Below are 23,045 nucleotides of genomic sequence, written 5' to 3'. Positions count from 1 at the left end.
AGGGATGTACATATGTGTGACGGTGTCACTTTGCTATATAGTAGAAAACTGACAGAACACTGTAAACCAACTATAGTGGAAAAAGTAAAAATCATTAAAAATTTTCAAAAAAAAATTTAAAGAAAAGGATTCTACACCATGACAAAGTGGGCTATCCTAGGAATGCAAGGTGGTTCACATCAAAGAATCAATTAATGTAATACTCTGTATTAGTAGAAGGAAAAAAAAAAACATGTGATCCTCTTGAGATACTGAAAAAACTAGTTTTACACAATGTCTGTATGAAGCTCATTAATGTACATTTAAGACATTTACGAACCTATTTTTCACTCAATCACAATTCACCTTACCTCATCAAGGATTTCTCTATTTCTTTGCAGAAGCTCAGGGAGCTCTTTAATCAATTGATCAACAGTCTGGATGCCTCCTTGTTCAATTACAGATGTGGACTTGTTCAATATAGACTGAGGTACAGTATCTCCAGATATATCTTCAATTGCTGCTGGAAGATTAAGGGAAGCTAACACCCTGAAAAAATGGGATACTATGTCATCTAGTGTTCTAAACCACCTTTAATACACTAATCTCCTAAATCCAAATCAATAGCAGCTAAAAATATATAAATAAAATAAAAATTAATAGCAGCTGAGTTAACACCCAAAAAAAGTAGTTAAGCCCTGTCAATGGAAACATAAAACAAAGATAAAAGAAAAAAAGAAAATCAATGATCGGAGTTCCTGTCCTGGCTCAGTGGTTAACAAATCCGACTAGGAACCATGAGGTTGCGGGTTCAATCCCTGGCCTTGCTCAGTGGGTTAAGGATCCTGCGTTGCCAAGAGCTGTGGTGTAGGTCTCAGACGCTGCTCGGATTCCACTTTGCTGTGGCTGTGGCATAGGCCGCTGGCTACGGCTCCAATTAGACCCCTACCCTGGGAACCTCCATATGCCACGGGTGCGGCCCTAGAAAAAGACAAAAAAAAAAAAAAAAAAGAAAACCAATGATTGATAAAATTAAGACAAAATCATTAAAGTATTAAGTTCACAATTCAGAACTAAATCAAAAGGCAAGAAATATACAGCAAAATACACTAGATAACTTTGGCTCACAGGTCAAACTTAACTTCTTCCAAGCTAACTAATTTAAAGTAAACAATTCTATCTCAAAAAGGCAATCCTTTATCACACTCTTGTTATACTGTCACTAACGAATCAGAAAAAATATACAAAATAGTTGTAATTTCATATCATCTAGGCAAGATGTCAAGAGAACATAGCTGATCTACATATTAATACAAAATCTTCATCTGTTTTATTTTGTAGCACATTAACAATTACTCTGATATTTCATTTACGTAACAGAGGGTGGTATTAAAACTCATGTTGTTCTCTTGCTGGAAGAAGAAAAATGAGATCAAAACCTATGCATTCATCAAAGTTAAAAACATGAAAAAACAAACCAGACTAGGAAAGAATATTCTCAATACATATCTGACAAAGGACTTGCCTCTAAAATATGTAAAGAACTCTCTAAAAGTTAATAAGGAGAAAAACTCAACTTTAAAAAATGAGCAAAAGATTTCAACAGACACTTCACAAAAGATTATACAAATGGCTCATAAGCACATGAAGAGTTGCTCAACATGATTAGCCATCAGAGGAATGCAAATTAAACCACAATGAGATGTTGCTACACAAGCTGAAATGGCTAAAATTAAAGATACTGACAATACTAAGTTCTGATGAGGAGGAAGAGTAAGTGCACTGCTCAGACAGTGTGGGTGGAATATAAACTGAACACTGACTTTGGAAAAAAATCTGGCTGGAAAAAAATCTGGCCATATTGTATGAAGTTAACCATATGACTCAGCAATTCTAATCCTAGGCATGACCCAAGAGAAATAAAACATGTCCTCACAAAGATGTGTACATCAAAGTTCAAGCAACTGAAATGTCCAACAATAGGTGAAAAATTTAACAAAATGTTAAAAGGAACACTGCTAGGTAATAAAAAGGATCCAGCTAATACACAAAACATAGATTATGCTAAGTGGAAAAAGACCAACACATTTTTAATATACTCTGTACATGCAAAAATACTTTTAAGTATTGCATATTATACATACTGTAGCAATACTATACACTGTATATAATGTATTATATATAAGGTGTAATGTACTATTTACTGTATGTAATGTACTATATACGGTAAAGCACAACTGCACATGCTATGATGATTATATTAAACTGCATACAAGGTAAAGCTAACCTATGCTGACAGGGAGCAGATCAGTAGTGGCTAGGGGGCAAAAGAAGAGGAAATGAAAGAAAAGGCATGAGGTAATCTTTTAAGGTGATGGAAATGTTCTCTATCTTGATTATGGTGGTGGTAGTTACATGAGTACACACATTTATCAAAAAGAACTAAACTATACACTTAAAATGTATATACTGTGTAGTTTATTGTATAAAATTATACTTAAGGTATTATTTAAAACAATGAATTATTTTCTTAGTCTTCAATCTACCAAAAACTGGTTCAGAATACTGAAGACACATATATCTTAACTTTAAAAGTTAATTTCTGTCATTTACCTCAAATATTCCCTAAAACACAAATATTTTCACTTGGTTTCAGTAATTTCTTCCAACTATAATGTATTTTCCAGGGCTCAGTAAATATAGTGTCCCTGAGAAGTGTGTGTGTGTGTGTGTGTGTGTGTGTGTGTGTGTATTTGCTATTTCAAATATCCTTGACACTCATCTCTGAGCTCAGAAAATTAAAATGTTCATAAACAATCGATAAGGAAGCATTAGAATTTTAGAGGTAAATTCATGAAAGGTAAGCTCTACCTACCCATTTGCCAAAGTGGTGGCTTCTCTCATTTGAGCAATCGATCTGTTAACTAAATCAGCTTTTCTCTGATTATAGGCAGCCAATGACTGCTGCACTGACACAGGAACCATCTTCTCAAACAGATCTAAAATTAGGAACAGAAATTTCAACAAAATTTTAAGACCAAAAACAAAAACTGTAAAGTCACTACTCATACTTCCTTTCCAACATTCACATTAAAAGTCTACAAAAAAAAAAATTTTTTTTTTTAATTTAAAAAAAGGAGTTCCCATCTTGGCGCAGCAGAAACGAATCCAACCAGTATCCATAAGGTTGCAGGTTCGTTCCCTGGCCTTGTTCAGTGGGTTAAGGATCTGGCATTGCTGTGAGATGTGGTGTAGGTCGAAGACGCAGCTCGAATCCCGCATTGCTGGCGTTGCTGTGGCTCTGGCGTAGGCTGTAGCTCTGGCGTAGGCTGTAGCTCTGGCGTAGGCTGGCAACTACAGCTCCAATTTGATCCCTAGCCTGGGAACCTCCATATGCCATGGGTGTGACCCTAAAAAGACAAAAGACAAAAAATAAATTAATTAAAATTTTTTTAAAAAGCAAAAAGGAATTCCTGTCATGGCTCAGGGGTTAACAAACCCAACTAGTATCCATGAGGATGCAGGTTCCATCCCTGGCCTCACTGAGTGAGTTAAGGATCCAGCACTGCCGTGAGCTATGGTGTTTATCGCAGACGAGGCCTGGATCTCATGTTGCTGTGGTTGTTAAGGTGGCAGCTGCAGCTCCAATTCAACCCCTAGACTGGGAACCACCATATGACGATTGCAGCCCTAAAAAAAAAAAAAAAAGTCTACAAATAGGATTAACAATGAGATCCTACTGTGTAGCACTGAGAACTATGTTTAGATACTTCCAATGCAGCACAACAGTGGGAGAAAAAATTTACATGTATACATGTATGTGTAACTGGGTTCCCATGCTGTACAGTGGGAAAAAAAAAAAGTGTGTTGGGGGAAATTAACAATAAAAAATAAATTTAAAAAAAAGTCTACAAATATTTAAAGAGCAAGCTAAAGTACTACTGAAAAAAGTACAATGATGAAGAGAACTTTTCAGATCACTATATTCATGGACAATGATAAAGAAAGCTTTTTCTTTTGACTTCATTTTCTTAGCTTTTAAAGACATGTCTATCATTAAGATTAAGGAATCTTTGGGGAAGAATAACTACTCATGAGAAAACAATGCTCATTTGTTGATAAAACTGGGTGAGGGAGTTCCCATCATGGCACAGTGGTTAACAAATTCGACTAGGAACCATGAGGTTGCGGGTTTGCTCCCTGCCCTTGCTCAGTGGGTTAACGATCCGGCGTTGCCGTGAGCTGTGGTGTAGGTTGCAGACGCAGCTCGGATCCTGTGTTGCTGTGGCTCTGGTGTAGGCCGGGGGCTACAGCTCCAATTTGACCCCTTGCCTGGTGGAGCGGCCCAAAGAAATAGCAAAAAGACAGGGGAAAAAAAAAAACCGGGTGAGAGGCCACAGTGCTATGATTTCCAGCTCTACCACTTCCTGGTTCTGCAACGTTGGGCAAATTCCGTTACCATTATGCATCAGTACTCTTATCAGTCAAAAGGTAATAATAATAGCACCTGTCTCATGGAGCTACTGTTTAGCAATAAATCAGCTGATATATGTAAAGTATTTGAAAGTCTCTGGCACATGGTAAAAACTTAGTTAAAAGAAGTAAGTACAATGGTCCCTCCGTATCTACAGGGAATTGGTTCGAGGACCCCCAGTGGGGGTCCAAAATCCATGGATGCTCGAGTCCCTAATATAAAATGGCACAGTATTTGCATATAACCTACACATATTCTCTGATATCCTAGCTTACTTATAATACCTAATCAACATAGAAGCTATGTAAAAGTTTCCAGAGCATGGAAAATTCAAGTTTTACTTTTTGGAACTTTCTGGAAATTTTTTTCTGTAAATATTTTCAATCAGCAGTTGCTTGAATCCACAGCTATGAAACCACAGATAAAGACAGCCAAGTGTAAAATTATCACTCAATTACTTAGAATATTATCCTTGGGATCTCAGCTAGAAGAGACCACATACTGCATATACCTACAATATTCAAGGATATTAGAAAATTTATTAATCTGATACAACCATAAGTCCAAAGTTTATATGTTTAAAGCCATATTTATGTACATTTAAACAGGAGAATCTAAAAATAATAAAATTTTTATCATTACTCAAACATACAGTTTCAAGTTCTCTGAACTTTGTTGTATACTTAGGCTTTACTACCATTTACTCTCCATCTTAAAATTTCACTGTAGGAGTTCCCACTATGGTGAAGTGGGTTAAGAACCTGACTACAGCGGCTCGGGTCACTGCAGAGGTGCAGGTTCAATCCCATCCCTGGCACTGTGGGTTAAAGAATCTGGCAATGTCAGAGCTGAAGCATAGGTCGCAGAAGCAGCTTGAATTCAGACCCTGGCCAGGGAACTTCCACATACTGTGGGTGAGGCCATTTACGGAAAAAAAAAAAAAAAAAAAAAAACCTCACTGTAATTCTTATAATTATATTCACTTTGAACAACATGAATTCAAATTATATTCAAAGCATACAATATCAACTATGTGATTTTAGCTATGCAAAATAGATTAAACTGGAGAAAAGTAAATAAGATTAAAGTACATGTAAATATCTGACATACCAGTGAATTTCTGGCTGATGGGTACATTGACTGGGGTAGATTTCACAAGTGTGGCTTTGCCAATAGGGTCTAGATCTTTAAGGTCTGGAACTCGATCATGATAAATGAAGTCATTATCCTTCTTTGCTGCAGTAAGGGCACGGCTGATTTTGTCAGAAAAATCCTTCACATTGACATATTCATCATAGCGAGATGCCACAGTTTTAATCAATTCAGCTGCATGCTAATAAGAAAATATAAAAGAAAGGAAGGAAGGGAGAAAGGGGAAAGAAAGAAAAAATAAGAATGTTTTTTCTTTTTTTTCAACAAAGTATCCAAGCATTGGTTTTTTTAAAAAATCTTTCTGGAGTTCCCGTCATGGCACGTGGTTAACGAATCCGACTAGGAACCATGAGATTGCGGGTTCGATCCCTGCCCTTGCTCAGTGGGTTAACGATCCAGCGTTGCCGTGAGCTGTGGTGTAGGTCGTGTAGGTCGCAGACGCGGCTGGCTCTGATTGGATCCCTAGCCTGGGAACCTCCGTATGCAACGGGAGCGGCCCAAGAAATGGCAAAAAGACAAAAAAAAAAAATCTTTCTTTGAGGACTGGCATTACTAGTAATATGATAAACAGAACAACAGAAATTTTTGCATCATAAAATAACAAAATATCAGAATCAAACATCCCTTTAAACACATGGATGAATTACCAAGAAGTAAAAGAAATCAAAACTATAAACTGACAATGAGGAAAGCTGGTTCTGGCTGTTGGGTATTTCTGTATCCAAAGGACTAGCAATTAAAATGCATTAAAAGCCCTTCGGGAGACAAGACAGGGGTCATGAAACTACATAAGACCAAAAACTAAGAAATATCCTCTTCACCTCCAGCTGCAAGAAGGCAGGAACCTCAAAATGCTACATCTGTGATGAAACAGTAGATCAGAAGAAAATTATGTAACACAGGAAATGAACAAAGAAGCATGTTGTATCAGCATCAACAGGAATTTTTTTCTTTAAAGGTTGCCCCTGTAATACATAAGGTGAACATATGCCTCACATAAATTTAGGGCTCAAATTACTTAGGTGGTGTTGGGTATAGTAACATCAGACAAAATACACCAAACGCATTAGGAGTAAATTCAGTATATGTTTAACATTGGCCCATTTGCCACAAAGATATAAAACTTCTTAAATTTTATATTTAAAAGACTTTATCGTCACGCAGTGGTTAACAAATCCAACTAGGACCCATGAGGTTGCGGGTTCAACCCCTGGCCTCGCTCAGTGGATTAAGGATCCGGTGTTGCCTTGGGCTGTGGTGTAATTTGCAGATGCAGCTCGGACTCCGTGTTGCTTGGCTCTCGCGGGGGCTGGCGGTTATAGCTCTGATTAGACCCTTAGCCTGGGAACCTCCATATGCCACGGGAGCGTTCCTAGAAAAGGCAAAAAAAAAAAAAAAAAAGACTTTATCTACATAAACAATTACAATGAGAAATCGATAAATCTTATGGCACAAATGAAACTTTCCACAGAAAAGAAAATCATGGACTTGGAGAATAGACTTACGGTTGCCAAGGGGGAGGAGGAAGGAGTGGGATGGATTGGGAGCTTGGGTTAATAGATATAGACTATTGCCTTTGGAATGGATTATCAAAGAGATCTTTCTGCGTAGCATTGGGAACAATGTCTAGTCACTTATGATGGAGCATAATAATGTGAGAAAAAAGAATGTATACATGTATGTGTAACTGCATCACCAGCAGAAAAAAATAATAATAATGTATTGGAGTATTGGGGAAATAAAAAAAAAAGTAAGACAGCTAAAGAAAAAGAAAAAAAGAAAAAGAAATCAATAAATCTATCCATCATTAGAATGGAAAATTTTAACACTTCTGTCTCAACAATGAATGGACCATGTATATATAAAAAATTTGTAAGATTACAGAAGATTTGAACAACACAATTAATGACTTTGATAAAATCAGCTATGGAAAACCCTGGACTCCATAAATAGAGAATATATAATATTTCCAGACATATGAAGATTATCTACATAAAGTGATCACATGAAGATAAAGCAACTCTAAAACATCAAAATTACATTATAAGAAGGGTTTAACATCAGAAAGCCTACTTATGTAATTAACCAAATAATAAATTTAAGTTTAAAAAAGATCAAATTATCTCCATGGATGTTGAAAAATCACTTGATAGAATACTCACTAGGCTTTTTTTGGGGGGGGGGGCACGCCCAAGGCATATGGAAGTTCCCAAGCTATGGGTCAAGTCAGAGCTGCAGCTGCTGGTCTATGCCGCAGCCACAGCAACCTGGGATCCGAGCCACATCTGCAACCTACACCACATCTCATGGCAACTCTGGATCCCTGATCCACTAAGCGAGGCCAGGGATCGAACTTGCATCCTCATAGATACCAGTCAGATTCATTTCTGTTATGCCACAATAGGAACTTCCTAGACTTTTTTTTAAATCTTAGTAAAATATTAATAGATATCCAGTTCCTTAATATGTTAAATCTTAACCCCCCAAAGCTAATATCATGCTTAGCAAAAAAAAAAAGAAATAAAATATTCCTAGAGTCAAATAAAACAAAGATTACCAGTATCACCATGAACAAGGAAAATGTCTAAATAACCACACAAAAGAATGAAATTAGAGCTATAAAATTAAAAAAAGGAAAAAAATGTTATTTAAAGGTAATATATTTGTATACCAGCAAAACCTAAGAAATCAACTATTCAAAAAGAGAGGTAGCTTAGATACAAAATCAACAGAGCAAATACATATAAACAACTAGCAATTTGAAGAGATAACAAAAGAAAAAAATCCATTGTTAACTAGAAACAGACAAAACATTCAGGAATAAATTTTAAAAAGACATGCAAGATTAATATGGTGAAGTAAGTCAGAAAAAGACAAATACAAAATCACTAATATGTGGAATCTAAAAAATGATACATCCTGCTGAATAGCATTGAGAACTATGTCTAGATACTCATGTCGCAACAGAAGAAAGGGTGGGGGAAAAAACTGTAACTGCAATGTATACCTCTAAGGATAACCTGACCCCCTTGCTGTACAGTGGGAAAATAAAAAAAAAAAATTAAAAAAAAAATAAAAAAATAAAATAAAAAATGATACAAAAGTACTTACTCACACAACAGAAACAGACTCAAGATTTCAAAACCAAACTTATGGTTACCAAAGGGGAAATATGGGGGGGTTAGGAGGTTGAGATTAATATACACACTATTATATATAAAATAGTCAACAAGGACCTACTGTGTAGCACAGGGAAATCTACTCAATACTCTGTAATAAACTTTATGGAAAAAGAATCTGAAAAATAATGGATATATGTATATGTATAATTGAACCACTTTGCTCTACACCTGAAATTAACACATTGTAGGTGAACTATACTCAAGTAAATTTTTTTTAAAAGATTAACATGAAGAAGAGAGTAACAAGAATAACCAAAACAAAAGCTACATCATTAATGTAAACTAGAAAATGGGAAAATGTACAATGTAAATCAAATTTGATTTGTAAATGTGGCCAAACACCCCTCCAAACAGCAAAACTGGCATTAGGAACATAAGAAATGCTGACTACAGCAGGAGAAAAAAGATGCTGCTAAAGGCCTCACCCTCAGGGGAAAGTGATTAATCCGAAAACAGTGAAATGCAACTAGGTGACAGTTGCCAGCAGACTATAAAGGTAAAGCCAAATGGCAGCATGGAATTACCCAGGGGGTACAGGGAAAATGAAATACTGAGGGGCCTCTTCCCAAGAAGGAGCTGCTGAGCACAACAAAGGCAGGGAGACTGGGGGCAGCAGAAAAGAGGACTGAGAAGTGGGGAGATGAGCACTCAGAAAACATCAACAACACACAAACTCTATAAAGCAAAGGGGCTGTGAGGAACTCAGGGGAAAAGAGACACAGAGTGGAATCTTTCCTAAAGCAGGCTTTGAGAATCAAAGAAAAGAAGCTGAGGAAGGACCCACACAAGGAGGCCTGGAAAGTACCTGGGCACTACCCAACCAGGTACCTCTTCTATTCTGAGACTAAAATCAAGCTCATTCAAACAGGAGTAACCAAAAAGGTATCTGCCTCAACACAAAGAAACCACAAGGAAAAGGATGAAAATGTGCAGTTTAACTTTCCAATAGATAATGAAAAGTCACCAAAGAAATATTGTCTCAAAGCAAAGAACAAAGCATACCAAAAAAAACCTAAAAAACTTAAGGACACAAGCACAATGCCAAAAGAATACAAAATATGGACAGGGGACAAGATGGCCCAGATAACAGTGGGTTATAGTCAGATAGCAAGAGAATGTGAAACAGAACCTGCAGAACTCAAGAAAGATAGACAAATATGAAGTCGTTTATAAAAGAAAGACTGAAACAGTCATACATGAAACATAAAAGGGATAAGAGACATCAGAGAAATCAATTTAAGAAACATACAAAAGAAGCAAAAAGTGAGGACAATTCAACGTGGTAGTTGGGGAGCAAAGGCCATTACAAATTAATAACTCATGAGACATATCAACCAAATACAATGTGAGAACATTGTATGAATCCTGATTTGAACAAACCAACTGTAAAAAGACATTTCAGAAAAATATCCCTTGTGATGCAGCAAGTTAAGGATCCAGCATTGCCACAGCTGCAGCACAGGTTCAATCCCTGGCCCAGGAACTTCCCTGTGCCACAGGCGTGGCCAAATTAAAAAAAAAGAAAAAAGAAAAAAAATTCACTTAGAAACATAAATAAGAACAATCAGGAAAATTCAGAAAATGAGAGATGACTAATATCTATGAGGACTTACAGCATTCTAAAGTGTCAGTGAGTCAAACAGTATAGAACTGAAACAAGAACAGATAAGCAGGCCAATGAAACGGAATAAAAAGTTCCAAAGTAGACCCAAATATATATGAAGGCCCAAACACACATATAAATACATACACACAGGTGTGTGTCATAATCAAAATCTCAAATCGGTGGAGTAAAGAATGTCTTACAATAAATGGTTTGGAGACAACTGGGTAGCCATTTGGAAAAATAAAAATTGGATCCATCCTCACACATCACCTGTAAGATAAACTCCAAGTGTAACAAAGATCCAGGTATAAAGGAATTTAAAATGCAACTGATGCTATGGACTGAACTGTGTCCTCCTAAAGTTTATATTCTGAAACTCTAACCCCTAAAGTGATGGTACTTGGAGATGGGGCCTTTGGGAAATTATAGATGAAGTAATGAGGGTGGGACCCTCCTGATGGTATTATTGCCCTTGTAAGAAGAGACCAGAGACCTGGCTTTGCCTCTCCCTATCATTCATGTAAGGATATACCAAGAAGTTAGCCAGTAGCACTCCAATCTCAGAATTATAGCCTCCAGAACTATGAGAAAATAAATTTTTGTTGTTTAAACTACCTGGTCTACGGCATTTTGTTATGGAAGCCTGAGCTAAGATACCTGTCGAAATACAAAACGCCATGTGCACATTACTATTCACTGCAATATGGTTTTAAGAGCAAATCTTGGAAACACACAAGTATCCAGCAATAGGAGACACCAATAAAGTGTGGTTTACACAATGAGGTATACAATGCAACTCCCAAGAAAAATGAGGACGGTCTCTCTATTGCTGTATTAAAATGGAGAGATCTTCAGAATATGCTGCTATATGAGAAAAAGAAGATGCACAACACTATAAACAGCATGTGACCTTTTATACAAGAATAAGAGAGTTAAGAATGTGTGTTAACCACAGAATGGGAGAAAATATTCATGAATGAAGTGACTGACAAGGGATTAATCTCCAAAATTTATAAACACCTCTACAGTTCAATACCAAAAAAAAAAACCCCACCAAAAAATGTTGCAGAAGATCTAAATAGACAATGCTCCAAAGAAAACATACAGGTAGCCAAAAAACACATGAAAAGATATTCAATATCAGTAATTATTAGAGAAATGCAAATCAAAACTACTATGAGGTACCACCTTACACCTGCCAGAATGGCTATCATCAAAGTCTACAAACAATAAATGCTGGAGAGGGTGTGGAGAAAAGGGAACCCTCTTACACAGATGGTGGGAATGTAAATTGGTGCAACTGCTATGGAAAACAACACGGAGATTCCTCAAAAAACTAAAAATAGAATTACCACTTGCCCCAGCAATCCCACTCCTGGGCATCTACGCAGAGAAAACCATGACTCGAAAAGATACATGCACTCCAATGTTCATTGCAGCACTATATACAATAGCCAAGACACAGAAGCAACTTAAATGTCCATCAAAAGAGGAGTGGATAAAGAAGATGTAGTACATTTACACAATGGAATATTACTCAACCATAAAAAGGAAAGAAATTATGGCATTTGCAGCAACATGGATGGACCTAGAAATTATCATGGTAAGTAAAATTTATCAGACAGTGAGATACCAACATCATATGCTATCACTTATATGTGGCATCTAAAAAAAGGATGTAATGAACTTCTTTGCAGAACAGTGACTCACAGACTTTGAAAAACTTATGGTTTCCAAAGGAGACAGGTTGGGGGGTGGAGGTTTGGGATGGAAATGCTATAAAATTGGGTTGTGATGATCATTGTACAACTATAAATGTAATAAAATTCATGGAGATTAAAAAAAGAATATGTGTTAATATGCATGCATGTGTGTACATATTTGCTTGTATTTCAAAGAGGAAATAAAAGCCACTGAAAGGATTAAACAAGGAAGGGATGAAAATTACCTATGGAGTGGTGGGGGCAGATGGAGGAAGCAAAATAGAAGGGAAAAGGTAGAAAGATGGGTTGAAGTGTATACCTATTTTCTCCCAATTTTTATATTGAAAAACTTTCAAGTTCACAGAAAAACTGAAAGAACAATGAGTAACAACAGACCCTCTTCTAGGTTAAACAACTGTTACCAATTTTGCCATATTTTGCTCTCTTTCCCAAATACACATGGACCTTTTTTTTTTTCCCCAGAATCATCTGAAACTAAAGTTCAGGCATCATGTTATCCCTAAATACTTCAGCACATATCTCCTAACAGACAATCTCCTTCACACCTACAAGCTACTATCATAACAACAACAACAAAAAAACACAATATTTTCACAAAATCAGTTTTATCACCTTATTAGGTCCCTATTTAATGAACTAAATTTCTAGTATGTATTCATTCTATATGAGTCACATTTTCACATCTACATACAGTCACCCCTCAGAATCTGTGGGAGACTGGTTCTAAGTAAGACCCACCACCAGACACCAAAATTCGAATGCTCAAATCCCATAGCTGGCCCTCCATACCCACAGACTCTGTATCTGCAGATTAAACATAGCACACAACCAGCATCTAGCTGAATCTGTGCATTCAGAACCTCCAGATATGGAGGGCCAAATATTTATTTACTGATACAAACCTGCAAAAAGTGGACCTAGACAGCTCAAACTTACGTTGCTCACAGGCCAACTGTATTTCTGCCTTTTTGAAAATTGTACCTTGGTAGCTTTAGAGGCACCACCAAGATGATCATATGGGCCCACCTTCTGGAGCCAAATACACTATACTGTCTAAGAAGTATACTTCATGGGCTATATAAGCCCAGGGTCAATTTTTCTTGGCCGCAGAAATCACTAGCAGCAATTTTCCCTTTCTTACTTTACCTATTGTGATTTTCCTGACTCCTGTGATTTTTGTTTTCATTTCTGGTTTGCTCATGACCAGTAAGTTTTCTTCCCATTCCTGCTAACCATGCTCACAAACCTTACTGAACCGTGTGACCATCAGGTTCATGGGGTCTTCTGAGTAAGAGACGGCAAAGAATATGATTTATTGGTCACCTTTTTGGTCTGTTTTGTTCTATGTGCCTATTTTTGAGCTCAAATCAAGTAAAAAAAAAAAAAAATTTGTATCTAAAGGAAAGAGGAACAGCCCTTTGACACATGAATCAGGAAGTATTTGTGCCTATGACTAACCTATAACATCTGACCCATGACTAAAGCTACAAAACTGAAGATATGAACTCTTATGTGTCTATAACTGAAAAAAATCTCTTATTGAGTCTGAAATAGTTTACTTTTTCCAGAGTTTTAAAAACTAGATTAAAATTAAAAAAAAAAAAAACTCTTATATGACTAATTTATAAAGACTAAAAAAAAAAAAAAAAAAAAAAAAAGACCTATTTGAATATAACAGCCCCAGAATTCCCCAAAAATAAAGAAGCTAAGGAGTTCTAGTCATGGCTCAGCGGCATCAAATCTGACTCGTACCTGACTACTATCCAAGAGGATACAGGTTAGATCTCTGGCCTCGATCAGTGGGTTAAGGATCTGGCGTTGCCATGGGCTGCAGTAAAGGTCAGACACAACTCAGATCTGGCATTGCTGTGGCTGCAGCATAGGCCAGCAGCTGCAGCTCCAGTTCAACCCCTAGCCTGGGAACTGTCATATGCTGTGGGTGTGGCCCTAAAAAGACAAAAAACAAAAACATAAACACCCTAAGCTTCATTAAACAAAGAGTATGCTCACCACCAGTCGTTATCCACTGCAGTGCTAACCAACAATGCAACCTGAGAGAGGAATTCGGAATGAAAAACAGTATGAAGCACCTAACGTTTTGGAAAAACAGGCCCCTTAGTCAGATGCATATCTCAGGAAGAATTTTAATGAACCCAGATTTTTTCATCTTCCCATAAAAAGGAAAGTACTAAAGTCATTAACTTGAGATATCTGTTCTTTGTGACTAGCAGTAATGTCTCACCAAGACATAAGCCTGACTGTACGTATTCTCCACCTCTTCATAGCTGTTCCCGCAAAACTACGAGAGGCTATCTCCCAGGCTACAGTTCTCAGTAAGGTGCCTGAATAAAACAAAACTCCAACTCTTATGCTGTGTTTTTATTTTAGTTGATACTTTGAATACTTTAAATATGCTTCCCTGAAAAGAAAAAAAAAAAACTTTCTCCCAGAAACCCCCTTCTTTGAAGTATTCTCATATAAAAATCTAAGTTATTGAAATCAAAGTGAGCCCCTGGACAAATGAAATGTGTCTGAGTGTGCCTTTTTCTGATTTTGTCAGGGTGGAGTATAATACAAACATACATTTTATTTTTTATAAAACTTGGGTTTCTCTTCCCATGAAAAGACTAATTAATCTGAACTTCCTAAATAATACCTGCATAGTATCCTCTAATATCCAGTCTGTATTTACAGTTCCTCTTAACAGTCCTCTTCCTACCCTCTGCTTACCAGTCCTCAAAATACAAACAACTCACACAACAGTCCTTGACCCTGCTGTGACGTTGCCCCAGATGTCACAGCAAGTTTCTCACATACCCAGTGTGATACAACAGCAGAGAAGGTACTCTGCTGATCACAAGGTCTATTTATACATATTACCACTGTCCTTCTCAAGCCGTAGAATTATATGACCCAATTTATATCAAGGCTAGGCCACAAGTTAAGCACTGCAATGCTTTCTGGAGCATAATTAATTTAGAATATTATATATTTAAATAAACATGGATAAATAAAAGAGCACTGAATGTAAATGTTGCACAAAATTTTTAGATTTAATATGAGTCTTCAAAAAGCTCACAGTAGGGAGTTTCCATCGTGGCTCAGTGGTTAATGAATCTGACTAGGAACCATGAAGTGGCGGGTTTGATCCCTGGCCTCACTCAGTGGGTTAAGGATCCGGCATTGCCGTGAGCTGTAGTGTAGGCAGCAGACGCGGTTCGGATCCTGCGTTACGGTGACTCTGGCATAGGCGGGTGGCTACAGCTCCGATTCGACCCCTAGCCTGGGAACCTCCATATACCGCAGGTGTGGCCCTAGAAAAGACAAAAAAGACAAAAAAGACCAAAAAAAAAAAAAAGCTCACAGTAGGTATAACCTAAAAAAATAATAACAATCACCTTTCTCTGCTGACAGGGGCAATGATCGGGAGAGTTTTTAATAAGCAAACTTGGGAATCTCACTAGAAAAAGGAAAAAAAAAAAAAAAAAGGAAATTCAAGTTACTTAAATATTTATTTCCAAGAAACTCACCTGTAACCTTGCAATCTCTTCTCCAAATTTCTTTTGCTGTTTTGCCAGGATTGACTGGTGGTACTCAGCATTGGCCTGCATGATACAGTGCTTTGCAGCCAAGACAGGAAACACCTCCTGGAAATAAAAATACTGACCAGGGGAGAGTCCAACCACACAAACCATCACAGACAACATGGGATGCAGGAAGAAAAAGGAAAAGGAGACAGAAATTAGAATCACCCCATTAATGGTTTAGAGATAGGTTAGTTATTAGGTGTAAACAGAGAAGACCACATGATTTTGCATGGACTGGATTCAACAAATTCGGGGTTTTTTCTTCCAATTAGAATTAAGGACTTTTTTGGTTTTGTTTTTGAGCTGTTAAGTGAAGCCAATTTAAGTTTTTAAAATTCTCTTTAATGGAGCCATGAAGTCAACATTTTGTTTACAAAGAAGAAAGGAAAGCATGCATTAGAAAGAGAAGTAGAATGGACATTCACAGACGTACCAAGCACAGGGCTTTAGAAGCTTTCTTATGAGCCTTCACCCAGCCCTCAGAGTTAACTAAACCACCATTACTCACATATACTAACGAAACTGCTCTATAGCTGACTGTTTCATCATGTTTAAAAGACAAAAGAATAAAATAAGTTCCCTCTTAAATTCATATCCTGAGACATCTTAATAAAGATGATTTTTAGCCATAATCACATAAAGACTAGTATTTCGGTATCATATACTCAAAAGCATACAGTAAACAGACAGATATGCTAAATTAATGACTAATATGATAAACTGCTATTCTGCCCTAATTTGTTTTGAAAAAAAAACCAGTCAAAATTAATTTCAGAAGATCCAAAAATATGAACCAAAAAAGCAATTATACTGGTAGAGGGTCTTCCAAAATGTCAAATCCTAGCCTACATACAACCTCATTGTTTTTAGGAAATACATGCCATATATAATATCCAAGAAATATACTAGACAATCACTGTCTAGACAAAAAAAAAATAAGAGAATCAAAAACTGGATTACTACCTTGTGTGCTTTCCTGTCTCCCAGTGAATAATTTCCTAGCTTCCTGGGTCACTACTTGCAGATATTCCAGTTTTATAACTAGAATATGAAAATACCTTATGAGCTTTATTAGTAAAAAGGCAAAAATAAATACATCTAAATCTCAGACTGCACTCATGCCAGTTCTCAAGGTAAGTATAGAGCAACTAGCAACTTGGTACTTAAACAGGAGATTTTCAATGAATACCAGAAATGGTGCAGAGGTAGTTTTCCAAGTCTTTGTAGGTGACCTTCTTCTCTCCAGGACAGGACTGAACTAAAGGCCCAACAGGATGTAATGGTACACTGTGCAGCTGAACATGACGTCTTTCAGATGAAAAAAAGGTGAGAGGAGATCCCAAGTCTCTTTTAACAGGCAACACTATTACCACCCAAAAATCCTGGGCAAAGTTCTATGGATCTCTTAGTATATTTTTAAATCTTCAAGAATCTTCAAAAAATTCCTTATTGCTCATTTTCTGACTAATGTGTTGATGTACTTACATGCTTTTTTACTTCACCACAAAATTGTCTGCATTTTCATAATTTGTAAAGATTCCTGCAAGACTTATAAACCAATAAATTCCCCTACAAAAGATGATGTAATAAATGCCATTTGCTATCATACAAAATTAATTCCTTGAACATTTCTGAAAGAAAGCAGTTGAATCACACTACATTTCACTCAATCTGTAACTTTCAGTTTTTAACCGTTCTGAACTTACTTTAGTCTCACCATCTGCTTTGTCATTTTCAAATGACCATCACTGACTAATCCTATCAAATGCCATGTCAGAAAGGTTTACATTAAAACAATACTTCCTGGGATATGTGGTTTTAGATGGTTGTTTTCCTTAGCTGTCCAATAGCAGCCCAATTTTCTATCCCTGTTGGCAAAATTCTAATCACAGTATTGGATGAATTTGTTAAATATCCTTTTCCTTTTGTCTTTATGTCTGTTTTGGCGCTTTAAGATTCATCTTTAAGAAAACAGGACAATAATTAAAAGGGTGAATAATCAACATGCTCAAGTACTCATGCTGTACCACATCTCCAGTGATTCAGAACTACACAATACCCTAACTTGAAAAAACTATTGGAGACAGGTGTTCAAAATCTCCCAGAAAGAGTTTTAGCTTGTAAAAACAAGTTTAGTAAAGAGCAGAAGCAAAGGCATCCCCTAAATACAAAAGAATTTGTCATGCATCTTAAGTAAAACACTATTTCTACAAGTATATCCTTCAAATGCCTCTCATTAAACTTCAAATTTCTTTATAAGACAATTTTCAACTTGCTTCTTATACACAAAAATGTCCAATATTTCCACATGCAAAATAATCAAGTGTTTACAAAAAAACAATAACTGACCTTGGGAAGAGTATCTTTGTACTGACACTGTTTAAAAGCATCACCAAAATAATCTGCAGCCTGATTAGCCAATTTGGCTATGATGGCATCTTTCATTTTATCTAGAATAAAATATTAAGTTGACCATTATAATGAAAATAAATAATCTGATATCATGATAGCTCAGTATAGACATCGAGATCACAAGTTTGTGCCTTTATCTAAAAAAAAAAAAAAAAAAAAAAAAACCTTACTGATGATATCAAATCTTTTGCATACAATGTAATTACTCTACAGGCAGATCCAGAGAGTCAGAAAATTGATTAGTGGTTGCCAGGGGCTGAGGGAAAAGGGGAATGGAGGGTGACTGCCAGTGGGTATAGGATTTCTTTTTGGAGTGATGATAGTGTTCTAAAATAAGACAGTAGTGATGGCTGCAAAACCCTAAAAACACTGAAAACTAATGAATTATATACTTTAAAGGGGTTATGTGAATTCCATCTCAACATAAATACTGTGGGGTTTTTTTTTTGTTTGTTTTTGGCCGCACCTGTGGCCTGTGGAAATTACAAGACAAGGGATCAAACCCATGCCACAGCAGCAACCCGAACCACAGCAGTGATAACACTAGATCCTTAACCTGCTGAGCCATCAGGAACTGCTAAGCTGTTATTTTAAAAGAAAAACATTTCCAGTTCATTTAGCTTTCACCTGCTGACTATTCCCTTATTTTCAATTTCTCTGTACTAACATATCCAGTCTTTATTCTAATCTCCCATACTAACTTACATGACTTATAAGAACTGTTCTTACTCCTTCATTCAAAAAGCCAGGGACTCTGTCCAGATGGCTCCTTCTTGTCAATTTAAGTCTGGCTTAATCAAGACCTTCTCAAAGAAACTCTTCTTGACTAAAGAAACTAAAATTAGCATGACTCTCTCTCCACATCCCCACCACATAGCCAGACCACCAGTCATTATCACATCTTATTTTCTCTATAGCAATTACCTCTTAAAATTACCTTAGCTATTTAATTTCTTATTTATCATCTCCCTCACAATAAAATATAAGCTTCCTAAAAACAGAAATCTTGTTTGTCTGCTCATTCTACCTAGAGCCTAGAACAGTGGTTGGCATAGACATACACAATACATATTTGCTGAATGAATGAATTTTTTGACATACAACAAACCTACATAAATTCAGGGTTTTAAGATAATAACTAACTATCCATTTCATAAAAGACTTCTAACACAGCCTATATTCTTAAATGTGCATCTGTACCACTTTAAGGTCAGAAAAGGACAGCTAAAATTTCTCAATAATCCATATGTCATGTTGAAAGGCGAAAGCTCTTTGTTGAACATACTATAATCACTTTATTCTAAGCCTATCGCTTCTTTTCACATGTAACAAAATAGAGGACAAAGTGGAATTACCTCTTGTAGCTTTTAAAAAAAATACTTCTTGGGCCTGTGCCAGCATGATAAGACTGAGGGTCCCAACAGTATCTGGAGATATGTCCACAGTAGGCTCTCGACTCAAGGCAGACAAAACAGTCTCTTTGATATGTAAAAAGGCACCACTAGCAAACTAGAGGGGGAGAAAAGAATTTCTTTAAAACCTATGGGAACCCAGCAAGACAATTTTCTACTGTTACACACAAAACTACTTCAAATGTTAACTCAGTTGAACAGTTAATGTACTTTAATGCTTATATTGTGAAAAACCAATCTAAAACACCTGACCTACAGAGAATATGGGTATTTTTCTGAAACACTACAGAATAACAAGAAATTTAGCATACATTCAAAGTCAAGTGCAGCAAAAAACAAAGTAAACTGGGGACAAATTCATTAAACTTTTTAGAAATACTTTCCCAAAACTAACATGAGAACAGAGGCAGGGATAAAACATTATGAAAGTGTTTTTAGAACTAAAATGTTCTTGCTTTAGTCCCAAATTCGTCTCACAAATATTTCCCATACTTAGGAGAAACCTCAAATAGTACGGATGCCTAGTTTCTGGGGAACAGCATGACGATCCATTGCTAAAGATTTTTTATTTGGCTTTTAGAGCTCCCTGGTGAAATGTTCCCCATCAGATTTTTCTTCTCAATTATATTTTGCTAAGGTTAACGCTAAAATAACTTTGCTTTTATGAAACAAATGACCCCAGGAAAAAGAAAGACGTCAGTCTGGGATTAAATGGTGCTGTGGGTTATGCAGCTGAGCTGCAGCGAGATAACTCAAGGTTAACTATACTGACATGAACCTCATGTTTGCTGCAGTAACAAAGTACCATAAAACTAGAATGCCTCCAAGGCGGGATCAGCTGACTTGCTTAGGAAACTAAGAATCACAGACTAGAACCACAAGGAATTCAGTCTCTCATTCACAAATGTGATCTGGAGACCTACAGAGGTTAACACACTTACAAGGGCAGAGAGCTGTTTGGCAGCTTACAGCCTAGACAGATCTCTTTCCATCACACTAGGGTACCTGCTGTGAATCAGAGATGACTCACAGATTGGAATGTGTCCTCAATAACTCAGAATGCCCTCTAAGATCTCACCTGCCAACTGTAATGAAATTAGAGTTAATAGAAAACTAAATAAAACTTCATTTCATTTTAACACTTTTAATTATTTGCCCTTCGTTGCCATGAGCTGTGGTATATAGGTCTCAGATGTGGCTTGGATCCCATGTTGCTGTGGCTCTGGCGTAGGCCAGCAGCTACAGCTCTGATTCAACCCCTAGCCTGGGAACCTTCATGTGCCATGGGTGCGGCCCTAGAAAAGACACAAAGACCAAAAAAAAAAAATTATTTGCCCCTTATAGCTTCGCAAAGGAAAGGTACATGCACCATAACTGTCACCTGTGCCCATCCAAAACTTAAGGCATATCACAATCTGGAGGACACTGCTTGCTTAAAGTTCATCTTCCTCTCACTTTCTTAAAATAGTGTTCTTTACCTCTCCCCTAACCTTCAACAACAGGAATTATTAAACTCCACCTCTGAGACAAGCAAATTTCAGAGCCATGGGAGACAGTAGTAAGGACTATTTAGAATTTCATAAAATTTGGAATCCAAACACCTGAAATCCCAATGACTTCTACCCTTTAGACTCCTTGTCTGTAAAGTGAGAATGATGTTATAAAATATGTATCAAAAAGCTTATGTGAGAGCACAAAGATAATCTATAAATTATAAAGCAGTACAAAACATGAAAACATAATTACAGACAATATCACCTAGTAAATCACCACTTATTGTTTTTTAAATTAAAACAAAAAATAAAAGCTGAGTAAATAATGTATTGCCACCAAATAATATGCCATATTAGTAAACAATCATGTTTAAAATCTAAATTTAGCTGACTTGGAAACATTAGATATCTGACCACAAGTCTCAGAGTTAAAACTTTCTTGCCAAGAGGTCTTAATTTTTCTGATACTGGTGAAATTTTAAGTGTGTGTTTCTCTAAGAAAAATTATGTAAAACCAATGTACAGATTTTTTAAATGAGGTCATTAATGTGAAAGGTACTTACAAAGGATTTCACATCAAATATTTAATCATTTGTTCTCCCAACATTTATTGAGCCTTTATTATGTGCCAGGCACTGTGCTAGGGGCTGGGTATACAATAGTGAGGAAAAACAGAGCTAGATCCACAGGTAAGCAGTCTACCTAAGGGCTTCAAAAATATGTATCGGTTCATTAAAAAGTACATTATTTTTCAAGAAAGTGTATAAAGAAACATCTATTAAATCTAAACGAGAATTATTTTCACCATAATCCAACTTAGTGTTAATGGTTATGTATTAACTACTGTTCTGCATACCTGGTAATGCTTAGCAGCGATTTTCAATCCTTCATCATTATCCAGGTTCTGTTCTGCTGCAATCTGGCTAGCTAAGGCTGCACAATTGAACAACACACAGCTCTTTTCATATCCTAAGCTTGCAAGAGCTGTAAAAAAAATTGAGAAGGAAAAATTTATCAGATTATATTTTCTAAGGAAAACGAGTGTTTCAAAGAGAAATACTGTGACCTCTACCCCACTGGCTCTCACAAAAACAAGTTTCCAGACCTGTTTTCTCACCCATTATACTCACCCATATTTCTAGCTGCCCTGCCAGGCATTTATTTCCACAACAATATTCTCATCACCTAAAACCTAAAGACCCATAAATTCATCTTTCCTTCCCTTAACGTCCACACTGCTATTAGTCAGATTCAAATGAAGTCATTCTCATGTCATTTCAAATTCAATCCAAATAAATTATCTCCATTTTTCCATCACCCTGCTCAAAATTTTATCTTCCCATGACATTTAATCCAGTTCTTCACTACTACGAACCTAAACCAATGCAAGCACCTCCTAGCTAGCTTCTCACAACTTTAGGCCAATACTTCTCTCAGAGAACTAGATTATCTGGCTAAGAATCCACACACCTCACACACAATGGGATAGCCACTATTGAAAAAAGTAGGAAATAACAATTGTTGGCAATCGTGTGGAGAAATTAGAATCGTATGCTGTTGGTGGGAATGTAAAATGTTGCAGCCACAGTGGAAAACCGTACAGAGGTCCCCAAAAAAATTAGAAATAAAATTACTATATAATCTAACAATTCCACTTCTGCATACAAACTAAAAAGAACTGAAAGCAGGGTTTCAGAAGTGTCTTTATACCCATGTTCATAGCAGAATTATTCGCAACAGCCAAAGGATGGAACCAACTCAAGTGTCCATTGATTCATGAACAGATAGACAAAATAGGGTATACACTTAGAATGGAACAGTATTCAACCTTAAAAAGGAAAGAAATCCTGCCACATGCTAAAACATGGATGAACCTTGAGAAAAATATGCTAGGTGAAATAAGCCAGTCACAAAAAGACATATACTAAGATTCCACTCATATGAGGTATCTGAAGCAGTCAAAGTCACAGAAACAGAAAGAAGAATGGTGGTTACCAAAGAATGGGGAAAGAAGCAAAAGGGCA

At 36.6% G+C, this 23,045-nt stretch overlaps 1 protein-coding gene across 2 annotated transcripts in view; it reads right to left on the bottom strand.

Moving 5' to 3' along the window:
* The window catches only part of PDCD6IP (programmed cell death 6 interacting protein), a 66,984-nt gene that overhangs the window by 28,034 nt on the left and 15,905 nt on the right, over window positions 1-23,045 (bottom strand). The window contains exons 4-10 of one of the 2 annotated variants that reach the window (XM_021071622.1): window positions 21,878-22,005; window positions 19,472-19,625; window positions 18,054-18,154; window positions 15,648-15,764; window positions 5,564-5,786; window positions 2,855-2,978; window positions 351-528 (exon numbers count right to left, since the gene is read on the bottom strand). In XM_021071622.1, coding sequence (XP_020927281.1) covers window positions 351-528; window positions 2,855-2,978; window positions 5,564-5,786; window positions 15,648-15,764; window positions 18,054-18,154; window positions 19,472-19,625; window positions 21,878-22,005 — 1,025 coding nt within the window. Of the gene's footprint in view, window positions 1-350; window positions 529-2,854; window positions 2,979-5,563; window positions 5,787-15,647; window positions 15,780-18,053; window positions 18,155-19,471; window positions 19,626-21,877; window positions 22,006-23,045 lie in introns of both variants that reach the window. The other variant, XM_021071621.1, reaches the window with a different exon arrangement.

Source organism: Sus scrofa, chromosome 13 (genome assembly GCF_000003025.6).
Source record: "Sus scrofa isolate TJ Tabasco breed Duroc chromosome 13, Sscrofa11.1, whole genome shotgun sequence".
In the NCBI taxonomy this organism is placed as follows: domain Eukaryota; kingdom Metazoa; phylum Chordata; class Mammalia; order Artiodactyla; family Suidae; genus Sus; species Sus scrofa.
This window is presented reverse-complemented; position numbering and strand designations above follow the sequence as displayed.